Raw genomic sequence first — 17,684 nt, 5'->3', positions numbered from 1 at the left:
TCCTGAAAAATCCCAGGTTCTATAAAACTAAGCACTACAAATAATATTGCTTATAGACAAGATAAGTTTAGGGGCAAGCCACTCCAAAACCTAAAAGACCTGTGGAAGTTTGTAACTAGAGCACTAGCAAAAGCAATAACAATCCTAATAATATTACTATGGCAGTTGAATGTCTAAACAGTATTTGTACCTAGCATCAGAGTAAGTCAATCTATCATAACTTGAAGCCTAAAGCAGAAGCTTCTTCATTCATAACATAGTCTTGGAGGACATTTAATTCTCTATTTTTATATACATTAAAGATCTGATCCAGGAGATAGTTGTCTTCATAAACCATTGTTTCAATATAGGAGAAACAGTTTTGCAACTTCTTCATCTATAATCACAGCATTATGGAACATAATGGAACATATGGAACATATGGAAAATCCAGTGCTTTGTGATGCCAATAAGTCAGCCACTACTTGCACTAAAATCAGGCACTTCTGCAGATTTTTACTGTTTTTCTTGTGATTTTTAGATGTTGATAGAGGTCTTTTTTTTCTTAATTTGAGAACGTTTCTTCCTGATCGCTTCAAAACATGAATATGCTGGGGAAAATCCCAAATGATCTCATAAGACTTTCTACTGATATTATTCCACCTACCAATCGCGTATGAGGTTCATCACATCAAAGTAGCAGAACGAACTTTACAAATATATTTCTCTGCGGGTACAAAGAGTTTATCTTGAGACTTCAACAGTCTCTGATGGAAAACCTGCTTAGAGGAAAAAACAAACAAACAAATAAACAAACACCCCCCTGTTGGACAGAGTAATTATCTTGAGCTTTGTCAAATCAGTTGATTGGTCGCTGTTTGGAGCAAGGAGTGGTTAACTTTTCCCACCACACACTTACGGTCTCCAGCCTGTGTCTCTTCACATTGGGTATTCACATTGCCTGGTAGAGTTTCTTCCATTTACCTGATTCTCTAAATATCACATTGTATCCCTGAGCTGGAAAGTGCATGTTATTCTTGGTGTCCCTTGTCAATCTCATCAGAAGTTTATTGATTGTTGCTATTCTTTGTGGATTGTTTGGTTTCCTTTTTCGTTTTATTTTTTTAATGTTTGTTTGTTTATGTATGTATGTATGTATGTATGTATGTATGTATTGAGAGAGAAAGAGAGAGAGAGTGAATGGGGAAGGGGCAGAGAGAGAGAATTCCAAGCAGGCTCCAAGTTGTCAGCACAGAGGGGCTTGAACTCACAAAACGTGAGATCATGACCTGAGCTGAAACCAAGAGTCAATCACTTAACTGACTGAGCCATCCAGGCCCCCCTCCCACCCTTCTCACTCCCTGTTCTCTGTGGGTTCTTAAAAGGAGTTTTTAGTTTTCCTTACTTTCAGCATAAACGGAGTTTTGTTTTCTATTCAGGATTTTTTATTTTCATTTTCAGCTGTGAATTTCCTCATTTCCCACTGATCATATGAGTGCTTTACGTAAACATCATTAACTCATTGGCACGCATTTTATCAATATGGCCTCTCAATTTGCTCTTTACTTTGGAATAAACATCGAACTCTGAACACCTTTACCTTGGGATTCCCATGACCATTTGGCCGTTTGGCTTCTGGTTACTTACTAGCCACCAGCCCTAGCTTCTCCTCCCCTAACTGAAGCCAATAACACAAAATAAGTTTCAGCATTCCCACTGCCTACCATTTGCTCTGCTAAGGTTTATCGACAAGCCTGGCTTTTTTCCAGTAAAGACCCTCTTTAATCATGGAGTGTCTGGCATTCTGGAAATCCCACAATTCATGAACATACCCATTTCTGCAGCTGGTTTTGAGTAGTCTCAAAGTGAAGGTTATAAGCAGCAAGGCCTTCTGGCTGCCATGGTGCATACTAGCCCTGGAGTTCTACCTCCTGGTCAGCTGTGTTGGCACTAGGATCTAGTTTTTCCACAACATACCTTGCAAGAGCCACCATGTATGACAGTGTACTTAAATGGCTGCTTTCTAAGAGAGATCAGACACCTGTTCTTCCTGCACCCCTTGGATTTACTCTAGAGCTATAAGACTCAAAGCTCTTCGGTAACTATAATGTCTGAACCACCAGAGTCAGAAATGGTAACCATTTATCACCTCAAAACTTGAACTATTTACTTTCCAAATCGGGTGAGGCAAATGTCTTATGTCTGTCTACATTATCTCAGCACACCTAGGGTATATGAGACTCTGGTTAATATTTTTTGTAGGGCCCTATTCTATTAAAAAAAATTGACTTAAAATGTTTTACAGGAACCCCCTCTACTTTTCCCCCTCTGCTCGCCCCATTCATGAATCACTTAATAAAGCTGATTAGAAAAATATGACAAATAAAATGTTTTACAAAATTCATGGGCACATGTGAAGCATAGAGATCTTTCCATAAATATTTACTGTGTTCAGAAATAACACTTAAATAGTGTTATAAAATCAAATAATGTATAAAAATTCAAAGCACATAAAAATTCTTCATTCTGAGTTAGTTACCCCAAATTAGCATGTTAGTCCCATTCTGGTTATCTATCGAATTTTGATTCTACAACAGAAACAGGCCCCATTCAGCAAAAGTGGTGTGGTTGCCTAGACTGCCTCCTTGAACTGGGACCCAGCCATAACAAGGCAGAAAAACCCAAAGATAAAAGCTGTCAAACTCCCGGGACATCTGGTCAACCCCACACATAGTATAAAGGATCAAAGAGCACCCCAGAAAGAAGAAACAGGGGACAAGACCCACCTGGGTTCTGATCCAGGCTTAAGACACCTTATCCAAATAGCATTGCCAGTAATGGCCCATACAACACACTGACTTGTGACTTGGAAAATTTCAAGAAAGTAATCCAAAGTGTGGAGTCTTGTGAGACATACAGCCCCCGAGCAGTGATCCACCTGCCTGGGCCAGGGCAGAATTATCCCAGTAAAGACAGGCTAAGAGTCTATTTCTCATCACCGACTCCTTGAACTGGTTTGGGGGTTAATTTCTTTCAAGTATTGGAATCATAAATATAAATATGTAACCTTAAGTAATGGGGGTTTATTAAAAGGCTGCTGCTGTGTTTTTGCCCCAGGCCTTTGCTATTCATGTAGCTCCTTCCCCTTAGAGGTCGTGCTGCAGGGAATTCTCCCTCGCTCTCCCTTCATCTCAACCTTGTTAGCCAAAGCAGGAAAGATCTAATTTGGTCAGTTACCATCTGCTCTGAGATACTCTGGTTCAGTCGTGCATGGTCAGTATAACAAGACTGGTCTCCCTAAATGCCCCCTGCCATCTTTCTCAAAGGAAATTGTGTACCTAGCAGACACTATGAGATTTCATGATCTGTCCAGTGCAAGACTCTTGATACATTTTACCAGACTGTAGTCCCAATTTACCTTGCCACCAGAAATGTGTGAGAGCATTACTCTCTCAGCACATTTGTCAACAGTGAAGGGATTTCATTCTTTTATAAATGATCATCTAAGGTGGTAGACAAAAATGCTAGAATATTGTTAACATACAACAGAAGTCCATGAGGGAGGGGAAGAAAAAAAAAAGGTTAGAGTGGGAGAGAGCCAAAGCATTAGAGACTCTTAAAAACTGAGAACAAACTGAGGGTTGATGGGGGGTGGGAGGGCGGGGAGGGTGGGTGATGGGTATTGAGCAGGGCACCTGTTGGGATGAGCCCTGGGTGTTGTATGGAAACCAATTTGACAATAAATTTCATATTTAAAAAAATAAAATAAAATAAAATAAAATAAAATAAAATAAAATAAAATCTGTACCTCTGGGTGGATACAGAAAAAAAACAAAAACAAAACAAAAACAAAAACAAATGCAATTTCTTAGCTGTAATATTGTCTATTTCACCATATACTTGTTAATTAACTAAATTTTCTCTTTGATAAATAATCGCTTTTGGTCCTTTACTCCTTTATCAACTTAGAATGGAATGTTTTCCATGTCTATTTGTATGAACAAACCATAACCTAGAGATACTGGCCATCTGTTTGCTATGTTTATGGTGAGTCTCTACTCCTCCTCCTTGCTTTTAAATTTTGGCTAAGTTTATCTTTTGATGAACATAATTTCAGAATTTTTCAAATAATCAAACTTATTAATATTTTCCTTTGTAATTTATTCCACCCCTTTGGCTCTTAAAAAGTGTTCCTTTTCTGGTCATGGATTTGCTAAACATTTTAAGTTCCTCTCATTTTAATATTGATTTTATTTAAAATGTTTGTTTAAACTCATGCATACAGAGAACACTTTGGTGGTTGCCAGAAGTGGGGGTGGTGAAATGGGTGGTGGTCAAAAGATACAAACTTCCAGTCACAAAATACATAATTTCCAGGGATGTAATGTGCAGCATGGTGACTGTAGTTAATAATAATGAATTGTATATTTAAAAATTACAGGAGAGTAGATGTTGAAAACTTTCATCATAAGAAAAAGAATTTGTAACTATACGCGGTAATGGATGCTCACGGCACTTGTGGTGATCATTTTGCAATATATACTTATATTGAATCATTATGTTTTCACCTAATATAATGTTACATATCAACTATATCTCAGGAAAAAAAGCTTATTCTCTACAATTTTAATTAAGTAATTCTGGAATTATTTGTTTAGTGAAGTAAGAATCTAAATTAATATTTTTGGGGGGGCACCTGAGTGGCTTGGTCGGTTGAGCCACTGACTTTGGCTCAGGTCATGATCTCGTGGTTTGTGAGTTTGAGCCCTGTGTCGGGCTCTGTGCTGACAGCTCAGAGCCTGGACCCTGCTTCGGAATCTGTGTCTCCCTCTCCCTCTGCCCTCCCCTGCTCATGCTCTGCCTCTCTCTGTCTCAAAAATAAATAAAACGTTTAAAAATTTTTTTTAATTAATTTTTTTTAAAAAGTACTCATTTTACATCTGCGTTATTAATTAAAACACCTTGTTCCATCTTTTATGATGTAACCTTTTTTTGTTACCCATTTCTATATAAAATAAAGTTTGTTTCTCAAGAATAGATAAAGAATGGCCTAGACTGAATTAAAATACCAAAGTAAATGTGAGATAGTCACAGGTCACTCAATAAACAAACTGTGAACCAAAATTGACATCAGTTTAATTTTATTGCATAATCAACTAAACATTTCAAATTAAACAGATACAACTTAAAAAGTCTCTAGTTTTTGCTTAAATTTCACATTTCATAAATTGCACAATATTTATAAGATACTCATTTTGATTGTTTCATAATTGAGGAAAGAGGAGGCAACAATTCTGCCAGATGGTTAAATTCACCGCGGGATTTCTGCTCCCATTTTCCTAATTTGAAAGCTATAAAGCGATTTTTATCCCAGTATAAATTCTAGATAAAAGCCATACACTTTGTTTACTTCTCATGTGAAACATTAAGGATGACCTGGAAGTAAACGATAGCTTTGTTACTAAGTTAATGCTCTCCTGAAATCTTAACTGGCTACATGACAATTGCCAGATTTGTTAAAAACCAACTTATAACAAATTGGTTATCCTGTGAGAATTTTTTCTTAATACCTTTCTTCCTCTTCTCTTCCCTTCTTCCTAACTGCTTTTTTGCCTCCCTCCTTTCCTTGCCTTTCTTTTTCTTTCTTTCTTTTTCTTTCTTTCTTTCTTTTTCTTTCTTTCTTTCTTTCTTTCTTTCTTTCTTTCTTTCTTTCTTCTTTCTTGTTGGTATATTACATTAGACAGCATCAATCTATAGACCTCATTAAGAATAACTATCCTTGAGGAACAATGGAAAATAAATGCTAAACAAAAATAAAAAACAGAATGCCGTACAGAATCTCTTACTATGTAAAAATTATGATGTTCTCGAAACATACTCAGACACTATTAGCTGTGAGCACTGCACTGCAGAAGCTAAAATAAGAGTACATTTTTCTTCATGAAAAATCCCAGTGTTCAGAGAAACAAACAAACAGCAACATAAGCTAAATAGTCACTATATCAGAAATGAACTATAGGCCTTTTGAATAATACTCCAGTGAACTTGTGTCCTTACATGAAGAGGGACAGCCGTAAGCATCTGGCCACTGAAGCTCTCTGGTGCCCATATGTGGGAATGTACCTTGTTTCAAGAGGGTGGCCCTCTGTGGAAGTGGACTCCTTAAATAAGTGTCTGCACCAAAGACCATATGGCATGGTTTAATCATTGTACAAAGACTCTTCATAGAATGTGAGGTTGAAATTCGTAGAAAAGCAAACAAGGGATGATATCTGATGAGTCGATCCAGGAAGGAGCAATCTTCATGGTTGTCGCAATGATAGACTTCCTCCCTACTGACCCCCATTTGTCTGTGAACTCACAAGAGATGGTCCCTAGATAAAGTGCTTTCCCCAATGGCTAACTTTATATCTAAGAAATAAAATATATCCAAGGAAAAATGTAAGCTTGGTGTTATTAAAGTTTGTTTTTTAGGTCAAAGAATTGGGTTTGCTGGTATTGCTTGTCTAACAACATAACTATAACAGTGAAGGAGAGTTAGATGATCTTAGTAAACCCAAGGATTTTGCCTCAATGATGTAGGTAACTATTCTTGGGGAAGGCACCAAAAGAGGCTGGGGTGGGGGGAAAATAAGTGTCAAAATTGAAGTGTCCTATAACGCCCACAGAGTTTCTCTTCCTTTGCTTGGTTCCCACACTTGTCATAAATGAGTGCCATCAAGGAACTTTAAAATCTCTGTTCTGTCACTTTTGTGCTCATATAATCCATTAAAAATCCAAGACTATAAAATGATTCATGTCATTCCGAGGAAGGTAAAATTAAAATTCTTTAGGATAGATTTTTTTTTTAAAGTGACATAGTGATTTTTTCCCCCTTTATAGTCACATTGGACAGTGAATGAGGATTGTAAACCACAAATATCTAAAGTTTTAATTTTAGTCTAAAATATTTATATACTGTATCACAGCCGAGTCTCAGACAAGAACCACTGTCTTTAATAACCTTCAGGTTGAGTTAAAAAAAAACAAACATAAATATATACCTTTTTGGAAAACATTACTATTCTGTGAGACAAAAGGAAAAAGTGTATTCAAAGAAAATGTGTTTTACATTTTCTGCCTTGAATTATAGTGCATGAACATAATTCAACTTGGAAACTCATCAGCTGTTTGGGCCATGCCCTCAAAATTCCGTTTAGCCTGTCTGTAATTTTCTTTCGGGAAAAGCCAAGAAAGGGAAGAAACAAATTAAAAACAAAAGCACCCTCTTCAGGAATCTGGGAATGCTTTTATAATTGAGTCATAGGCAGGTGGGGGCGGTGTGGAAAAGCCCACTCGAAGACTGTTGTTGGACCAGTGGAAATCCGGGCGGCTCAGACTGTGCGAAGTGCTGACGGTGTGAACCGAGCTGGAGGAAGGGAGAGTCACCAGCTGACTGTCAGTTTCCACCGGAAGTGGTGGACTTTGCAGGAAGGGATGGAAAGTTGAAGCCCTGAAGCTTGATTTTCTTGGAAAGGAATTTGCCTGCTCCAGGGAAGCTTGTCGCTGGAAAGTGAGGCTGGCCAGGCTGAGGTTGCTTCGCCGTTCGCAGCCACTGTGGCGGTAAAATCCAGTTCTGTTGAGGCCATGGTTGTAAGACCTAGACCGCCGGCTTGAACTCCACTGCGAGATGGGGGCACTGGCTCTTCTTCGAGACAAACAGACACACAGAGCCCAAATAAACCCTCCAATTACGAGCACAATTGTAATGGACACTGAGAAGGACGTGATAACATCCTCTGAAACAAACAAACAAAATCAAATAGGTAATTTCATTTGCAAATGGGTGTTCAACTAAAACCACAGGACAGAGCACCAACAGTAACTATGGAGTACATGATTAATTGAAATTGATTTTGAATTAGGGAAATAAAAGACTGCGCTAGGTCCATATATGAATGTCAGCTGATATGCTTCTATTTTTTAAAGCAAAAGGATCTAAAGCAACATTTTTAGCTGTAGCATTACACCTTGCTGATGCTCTTTTATCACCTGTAATAAATGAGAATAGTCTTTTTGTTTTTTTAAAGGTGATTCTTCAGTTCATAAATGTTTATAAGGTTGCAAATATAGTCCTAAGATTATTTCCTCTTGCGCTACGGCAGTAATAACATTCCAGAAATTGATAAAGGATTTTGTAGTCAAATTGACTTTGCCTTTTCCTGCCTCTGCTTTCATCAACCCCAGCGATGTCTCCCACCTGCAGGCTTCATGACATCGCACTTCCTGTGGTCATTTTGTAACAGGAAGTGCTGAGCTAGAGCCATCTGGTGGGCTGACTGATTTATGTTCTATTTCCTGAACTCCTGGATTGTAACCTGTATCTCTGACTCATTGATGACATGACCCATGCAGACTACTGTGCTCTTTCTTGGACCATCATTTCCAGTCCATGCGGCTGTCATGCCCTCACTGTGATAATGACAGTTTTGTCCCCTGGATCCATAGAATCTCTGCTATACACCAGTATCCTTCCATTCACAGAACTTGTATTTGTTCAGATTTCCTGTTCAGGGGGTAGGGGAGTTGGTTTTCCCCAAATGGAAATTCTATCTTAATGCTTTTTCTTGTGAACTAAAAACCCCTTTTTGAAGAAAGCTGGGGAGCAGAGCCCCTGCTTTGAATGTAAAGACATTCTGCACATCAGAAGACTTCCCACGTCTTATCACCAGCCTTGGAAGACCCCACCACATTTCCCCAGGATCTAACCCACAAGTCATGCTGATTTTCTCACTATCCCAGAGCCTGTCTTTTTCTCTCAAGCTCTGTGCTTTTCCACGTATTTTTCCTTAGATCTGGACACAACTTTTAAATTTCTGTCTGAAAAACCTGTTCTTCAAGATCCATTTCAAGTATCACTTTTTGGTTTCATCAACAAACATTAGTTACTGTTTCATGAACAAAAATCAGTTACCGTGAAGTAAAGAGGTATCTTATCTCATTGCTTATCTAGGGATTCTGTACTGAGAGGGCCATGGACTAGAAATTAGCTCAGTGAGGTTTTGAGATTGTGAAAAAACAAAACAAACAAATAAACAGAGAGGCTGCAAATGCTTTGAAGTTCCTCCCTTTGAGAGGTAGAATCTACTTCCCTGCCCTTGAAGCTGGGCTGGCTTCACAGCCTGCTTTTACCAATGGGATGCAATGGAGATCAAGTTGTGCAAAATGCAGCCTAAACTCCAAGAGGCCTTTCAGCTTCCACCCCAGCTGTTGTCAGAAGCCCTGTAATTGCCAGCGCCCGACAAACCCAGGCTTGCCTACTGGATGATGAGAGACTCATTGGGCCAGTTACCCCATTGCTCTGGCCAAGACACGGCTACCTCCAAACACACGAATGGGGTCTTCCTAGATCATTCAGGTGTTAGTCAGCCTAACAACTAAGTGTGACACATGAGAGAACACCAGCAGAAAATCTATCTAGCTGACTGATCCCCATCCAAACTACTAACCCACAGAATTGTGAGCTGAATAGATGATATTTTTAAGCTGCTATTGTAGCAGGATTCTCGCACAGAGAGTCGTGACACCGAGGCCTTTTAATTTCCAGAAAGCAACTTTATTCCTGTGGGCACCGCTCATTTGGGTTCGTACCCGAAAGAACTGAGCACTGAACGTCACGTGGCATAGCTTTTTTAATGCATTTTCTATTTCTTTGTCTCCCATATATGGTAACACACACAAACATGTAGCCTGATTAAGTGGTCTCAGTTTACGAGGTCATGAGGGATGTTGTCACATAGGTGCATAGCCAGGTTATCTTGAAGTTTTGTGGGTTGTTTTGTTCTGGGTTTCTCCTTTTCTCTCTCTCTCTCTCTTTTTTCCTCTTTAGGGAGGGGACCCTACCACACTATGTTTTGGGGTAGATTGTTATACAGCAAAAGCTAACTGATTCAAGATTCCCAACTCAGCTTTATCTTTAGCATATTGTATGATTTTTAGGAAATGTGTTTGGACTCATTTTATTATGTTTTCTTTATTTTTTATTTTTTGACATTTATTTATTTATTTTTGAGAGACAGAGCGTGAGCAGGAGAGGGCCAGAGCGAGAGGGAGCCACAGAATCTGAAGCAAGCTCTAGGCTCTGAGCTGTCAGCACAGAGCCCAGTGTGGGGCTCGAAATCATGAACCGTGAGATCATGACCTGAGCCGAAGTCAGACGCTTAACCGACTGAGCCACCCAGGCGCCCCTCATTGTATTATGTTTTAAATGAAGAAGTTAGATTTTATGGTTATCAAGGTTCTTTTCAGGTTATTGTTGCAATCTATGATAATATATAGAAAATATATAATGCAGAAATAGCAAAACAAACCAATGCTGATAAATACATAAGACTACTCGTTGTTCCTTAATCTTAAGATATAGAAGCAATTGGCGTCCTTCTACCTTATGTTCACATTTATCTCCTGTGTCAAGACTATGTATGTTTTGTTCTACTTTCACAATTACCTCCACAAATGCTTAGATCAAAATCCTCCAAAACAGTCGCTTAAATCAAATCTAAACAATAAATTCTTTGTAATAGGAAGAGGACTCTAAATGAGAAGATGATTTAGAACAGCTCTGCTGGACCAAGTATTGTTCTCCCAAAATGTCTCATAAAAATAATATTGACTCATAGCCTTAAAATTCAATCTCTTGCGACAGAGATTTTAGAAAATTAGGCTCTATCTGGAAACAGCAAATAAATAATAAATACAGTCAGAAAATAAAATCAGACTCATTGGCTATATAGTAAAATTCAAAATTCACTTGTAACTGTCAGTGCCCCCAAACATTGGGAACCTAAAAAAGAAGTTATAGGAATTCTGGGCTGCCAAGGCAATGATAGCTGTGTAAATCAGAATGTCCCAGAATTTCTTCCAAAAAAACAATAGAAAACAAGATGCACAAATAAAATGATACAAACCCCATGCCTTCAGCATAATTAGAAGACGAAGAACATCCAAACTTCAATTACCAAGAAAGTAAACTGATAAAACAGATATCAATACCTTCTCTCCCATGCTTCTATCTCAAGTCTTCATGGAGAAAAAGGACGGTTCCAGAAAAAGTGTAAAAATAATGAAAAGGTATTCTGTTTCATAAGCACACCCGACTATAGTAAAGGGATTTACAAGTGCATGCAAGAATGTGAAAAGGCAGAGGTGCCTGGGTGGCTCTGTCAGTTGAGGGTCCGACTTCAGCTCAGGTCATGATCTCGCAGTTTGTGAGTTCGAGCCCCGCATTAGGCTCTGTGCTGACAGCTCAGAGCCTGGAGCCTGCTTCGCATTCTGTGTCTCCCCCTCTCTCTGGCCCTTCGCTGCTCATGCTCAGTGTCTCTCTGTCTCTCAATAATAAATAAATATTAAACAAAAAAAAGAAAGAAAGAAAAAAAAAGAATGTGAAAAGACAGCCTTGGAAAGTAATCCTTCCCTTAGGAAGAAGAGGGTAAAGTGTGCAGTCAAAAGATCTCATCTTGTAAGATTCTATTTACAGGAAGTGTCCAGAAGAGGGGTAGGGAAACTATGGTGAGAACAAGTAGATAAGTGATTGCCTACTGCTGGTGGGTGGGGTGGGAGGGAACGGGAGGGAACACTAATGGCCATGGGTTTCTTTTTGCAGGCCAGAGTGTTCTCATATTAGATGGTGGCAATGGTCACACAACTCTGTGACTATAACAAAACCATTTATTGTACCCTTTAATGGGTGAATCCTATGGTATGTGAATTATCTCAATAAAGGTGTTAAAAAGAGAAATGACAGAAAGAGAGGTGCTTTTTGGAAACCACACAATGAAAAAGAAAAGAGGGAAGAGTGAGGGGAAAATTTTAGAGTCCTTCAAGACAAAAAATGAAATAAAATAAAAAACAAAGGACACATAATTCCTCCCCACCTCTGTCCTCTAAAAGTCAACCAGTAAAAACACCATACACCATATGTTGCTACACTGAGGAAAGGAGGAATTTACAATGACTCCCGGGATTCTGGCATGGGCAGGCAAGGGTAGATATTAGCATCATTCATCCAAACCAAGAAGAAATGTAAGATTGTGGAAGATGCTGAACTTGAGTGCTCCTGAGATACTCATTTGGAATCAGAGTTAAATAAATATGGAGCTTAAAGAGGAGCAGAATTAGGAATCTTTATAGTACAGGAGACTTGTAGCCATCATGGAAAGCACTTACACTAAAAGCAAGAGTGTGTTTAGAAGTGAGTTGAGAATAGATTTCCAGGAAAATCACAACTTAACAGGTGGCAGAAGTAAACAAAGAAACAAAGAAGGACTAATTTGGGAGGTCTGATCAGACAAAAAATATACTAGCACTGATTCTAAGTAACAATTTTAGATGCAAGTGATTACCAGCTACTTGCCCCAGAGACATTTATCTATTCATTTATTTAACATATAAAACACCCACTAGATACCAAGCAGGGCTAAATTTATAGGCAAGAGTGAAGAAAACAAAATGTTAGCCCTGGTGGAGTTTACATGCTATAAGACTTCAATGAAGGTAAGAAAATGTCCTCTAAGCCTGCAATAAGGGAGCCGTTGGCCACTTTGCCTAGAGCAGATTGAGGTCAGATGATGAAGGATTATGAGGGCATCTCTAAAAAGTTCAATCTCTCTACTGTGGGCAGAGAGAGCCTTGAACAAAGTGACCTAATAGGAAGGATAGAATACAGAGCTAACCATGATAAATGAGACAGACCAAGGCCCAGAGAAGGGAAGATAGTTGAAACAGGTCTGAACATTCCTGCCATGATCCAGATACCCGATAATAATAATGACTTAATGTGGGAAGTAACCATAAGAATAGGAAAGAAAACACTTAGTCACAAGAGACCCAAAGTCAAAAGAACCTAAAAATTATTCCAAAGGATTACACCGTCTAAAACACTAGAAATAAGACATGGGGGGAGTGGGGCTACAAACTGAGGTTTAGAGGTTCTTGCTCCTAAGATCTCGATTATGATGTTATTTTCTAGCAGTGATTTAATAATTGGATTAAATCATAATGTTTTAGAAAAATTTCAGTATCTTCTTACTTCGTGAGATTTATATGCCTTTACTATTTTATGTAAGTTTACGAGACAATAGATTTGCTCAAATTTTTATTGTTTCATAATCATTAACACTAAAGTTCCTTTAAGTTTTGGCTGCATAAATTCTGTACCTCACTGAAAATGTGTTTTTTGCTGTTGTTGTTGGGTTGTTTGTTTTTTTTTTTGGCTTGTTTGTTTGTTTGTTTGTTTAATTTTAGAGAGAGAGAGCAGGCACGAGTGGGGGAGAAGGGCAGAGGGAGAGAGAGAATTTCTACACTGTGCAGAGCCTGACACGGGGCTCAGTCTCACAACCCCGGGATCATGACCCGAGCAGAAATCAAAGAGTCTGACACTCAACTGACTGAGCGACCAAGGCACCCCTCACTGAAAAATTGCTCTAGAAAATAAAGAAAAATCACGAGCTACTCAAATACTCGATAGAACTAAGTCTTTTGCCTTCTTCTCAAATAAGTAGGTCTCTGAGTCCAGGCAGTTTACTCAGTTTGGTACTTTGGCTTAAAAAAAACCTAATTTTACCTATTTCAGTGAATTTTTGTCAATCTTGTTTTTTGTGAGATGTATTACATATAATTTGAATAATTCATTATTAAATGTTATTAAGTGATCAGTCATCCCTAGAAGAGTTTCTTTATAGAATAGTTTATACCGTGGAGAATCCATGAGTTAATTACGATGAGAAACACATTAATCAAAGAATCTGGACAAAATTACTCAGAAAGGCTATCTTCCTATTTAGAACAATGAATGAAAGATATACCAAGGTTCATCTAGATGTTGTACTTTTGAATAGGAGAATAAAGCATTAGGTAGAGATCTAGTAGGTAAACTATTAGCTCCTTGAAGTTCTATTATTCCACCTCAGAAAGTTTTCATTAAACCTTTAGGTAATTTTGGGGCACCTGGGTGGCTCAGTCGCTTGATCATCTGACTCTTGATTTCGACTCAGGTCTTGATTCCATGGTTGTGAGATCGAGGCCAGCATCAGGCTCTGCACTGAGCATGGAACTTGCTTAAGATTCTCTCTCTTCTCCCCCTCTCTCTCTGCCCCTCCCCTGCTTATACTCTCTCTCTCTCTCTCTCTCTCTCTGTGTCAAAATAAATCAACATGAAAAAAAACTTGGGGAGCCTGGGTGGCTCAGTCAGTTAAGTATCCGACTTCGGCTCAGGTCATGATCTCACGGTCCGTGAGTTCGAGCCCCGTGTCGGGCTCTGTGCTGACAGCTCAGAGCCTGGAGCCTGTTTCAGATTCTGTGTCTCCCTCTCTCTCTGATCCTCCCCTGCTCATGCTTTGTCTCTCTCTGTCTCAAAAATAAATAAACATTAAAAAAAATTTAAAAAATACTTTAGGTAATTTCGATATTTGGAGGAATATAATTTATAAAACAAGCAATCTTATTTTTATTTCATTATTTTGTTAAACACTATAGTATGTTTCTATGTAATTAATTTAATTTATAGGTCTCAGGCACTGTTTTGCATGTATCATACCACTTAATTCTCAAGCAAACCCATAAGGGGAATACTTTATTTCTTAGGTGTGTTGTAAGAAAATATTAATCTAAAACGTAAGTGAAGAACTTAAAATGCATAAAAAATGTACCAATTTAATACCAGATTTGATAGCCTGTTACAAAAAGAAATACTTGGGAAAATTGTGTTAAGGCAATATTATGCATTCTATAGATAACATTCTCCTGAATCAACAGCTTCTACTGGAGAATTTGAAATATTAACAACTTCAGGGGCACCTGGGTGGCTCAGTCGGTTAAGCATCCAATTTTGGCTCAGGTCATGATCTTGTGGTTCACGAGTTCAAGCCCCACATCGGGCTCTGTGCTGATAGCTCAGAGCCTGGAGCCTGCCTGAGATTCTATGTCTCCCTCTCTCTCTGCCCCTCCCCTGCTTGTACTCTGTCTCTCTCTCTCAAAGCTAAGTAAAACATTAAAAAAATTTTTTTAATTAAAAAAAAGAAATATTAACTTCAGATATAGAATTATAGATAAGGGGTTTCAGCTAAAACTAACTCTTAAAAATGCCTTGGTTCAGAATCCTCATTTTAATGATACTGAAACAGAGTCTAAGTTTTATGTGGTAGAACTAACACTTGATTTGTTTTGATGATTGAATACTGACAGCTAGCATTGGTCAGGGACTATTGCTTTCACTCATAAATGGAATAAAATGAGAAGACAAATATTCAAGTTTACAGAGTATATGCCCCTGTTTTTCTGTAAACCAATGTTACCACTATGGTCTGATCGAGGATTCTAAATATCTCAGGCTATAAGCAGATATAATAGATGATATTAAAGAGATATATTCACTTCACTTCAACTAAATGGGGATAAAACTAGAATCTTTAAAGAGAAAATAGATTCAGTTACCCAATAAAGGCCTTTAAGGGTTATAGGAGTTCCTATAGATGGTCTCAGTGTTTGTATCCTTTGAGCCTCTCTATTGCTGTCTCTTCTGACAAATAAAATGTTCTCAGTGGTTTATCTTTATTGAAAAACAGCATAAGGTTTGGGGCGCCTAAGTGGCTCAGCTGGGTAAGCATCAGACTTCGGCTCAGGTCATGATCTCACGGTTCATGAGTTTGAGCCCTGCATCAGGCTCTGTGATGACAGCTCTGAGTCTGGAGCCTGCTTCAGATTCTGTGTCTCCCTATGTATCTCTGTCTCTCTCTCTCAAAAATAACTAAAAACATTTCAAAAAGAGAAAAATAGCATAAGGTTTAATTTCAAGAAAAAAGTTAGATACTTTTCAAATGTACAATCAAGGGAAAATAATGTCTTGTCTCTGAAATTGATGGAGAAAATTAGCAAAGGCAACCAAAATACGCAGAGTAAGAAATATATTTATGTGCCAGATGACTGATTTCCAAAATATACTAGTCTGATATAAGAAAACAAGGGTAATATCCAAACTCTAGCAGACCAGTGTTATAGAATATATTCATTCATCAAAATTTTCTTAAATGAAAAATTTCAGTTTGTGAATAAAAGCATTTTTTGTGGCACTAAAACTAGAACAATATTTCTAGGAGTGCAATTTGGCAATAAATCTGTTTTAAATGATTCTTCTTTATGGCTTTATAATATTTCTATATTATAATATTTATGATGTTATAATATTAAATATCATATTTAACACTGTAGATGTACCATCTATGCCTGAAATTTAGGGAAATGGCAGGCAGTATAGGTAATAATAACTCAAAATATCTTATTACTATTATAAATAGAAGACTGTATAGGGTTAAAGAGATATCTGAAAAGATTAAATGATAAATTTTAAATGTACATGAGAATCATGAGAATAACATATATACATTAGTAATAAGCCAGTTACATTTTGGATGAATATAAATTAAGATAAGATGGAGCACAAGTTATAAAAATGACAGAAAAAAATCATGCTGCTTTTATATGGATTTGCTTAATTTTTGTTGTTCACTTGAGTGCACATACCATGAAAATGGCTTCCTAACCCGTGAAGTTAGTCAAATATTCATATTAGAAATTACCGTGCTAATTCTTAGTACTTTTTTTTAACGTGTATTTATTATTGAGAGACAGAGAGAGACAGAGCATAAGCAGGGGAGGGCAGAGAGAGAGAGAGAGGGAGACACAGAATCCAAAGCAGGCTCCAGGCTCCGAGCTGTCAGCACAGAGCCCCACCCGGGGCTCGAACTCACAAACCATGAGATCATGACCTGAGCCGAAAACTTAACCGACTGAGCCACCCAGGGGCCCCAATCGTACTAATTCCTATGCTGCTACCATACTTGCAGAATTTTTTTAATAACTGTGAACTATAATAATGACGTAAGAATGTCTAAGACTTGCTGAACTATATGGTAAAAAGCTTATTTATCTTCTTTTTTTTTTAATTTTTTAGTGTTTATTTTTGAGAGAAAGAGAGTGAGAACAAGCAAGGGAGGGGCAGAGAGAGAGGGAGATGCAGAATCCGAAACAGGCTCCAGGCTCTGAGCTGTCAGCACAGAGCCCAATGTGGGGCTCAAACTCACAAACCACAAGATCATGACCTGAGCTGAAGTCGGACACAACTGACTGAGCCACCCAGGCTCCCCTTATCTATCTTCTTAAGCTCCCTTACATCCAAACTGCATAAACAGTGTAAAAATCCAGAAAAGCAATAAGAAATGTCAAGTCATATTTTTGAATTTTTTATTCAAGTTTAATTAACACACAATGTTCTATTAGTTTCAGGTGTACAAAATAATGATTCAACAATTCCAAACATTTCTCAGTCCTCATCAAGATCAATGTACTCTTAATCCCCTTTATCTGTTCAAGCCATAATCTTAGTATAGCCTGTTCCAGAATGGTCTTCCATAGGAATTTTTTTTTAATTCAACTGTAGTTAATGATTTTTCTGAACCAAACTGGAATACAGAAAACATATAATGAAAACAGCATCTCTTGGCCATGTAGCTTTAAATTTTCATATATGTAATTCCATTCTGGCAGATTTTTGATAACAAATTCTGGAAGTCTTTTTTTTTTAAATGTACTATTAAAACAATATACCCAAAAAATACACACATATTGGCACAGATACTCCTTTTTGAAGGACAATTTACCTTCTTATTTATCAA

General features: G+C 37.9%; 1 protein-coding gene across 2 annotated transcripts in view; it reads right to left on the bottom strand.

The window, feature by feature from the left end:
- Nucleotides 1-5,721: 5,721 nt before the first annotated feature.
- The window catches only part of MYCT1 (MYC target 1), a 69,677-nt gene continuing 57,714 nt past the window's right edge, over nt 5,722-17,684 (bottom strand). For both annotated transcript variants that reach the window (XM_042987351.1, XM_015544323.2), the window contains one exon: nt 5,722-7,757. In XM_042987351.1, coding sequence (XP_042843285.1) covers nt 7,249-7,757 — 509 coding nt within the window. In that variant the 3' untranslated portion in view covers nt 5,722-7,248. The remainder of the gene's footprint in view (nt 7,758-17,684) is intronic.

This window comes from Panthera tigris, chromosome B2, assembly GCF_018350195.1.
Source record: "Panthera tigris isolate Pti1 chromosome B2, P.tigris_Pti1_mat1.1, whole genome shotgun sequence".
Lineage (NCBI taxonomy): Eukaryota > Metazoa > Chordata > Mammalia > Carnivora > Felidae > Panthera > Panthera tigris.
The sequence above is the reverse complement of the archived record's forward strand: the minus strand, read 5'-3'. Positions and strand labels throughout refer to the sequence as shown.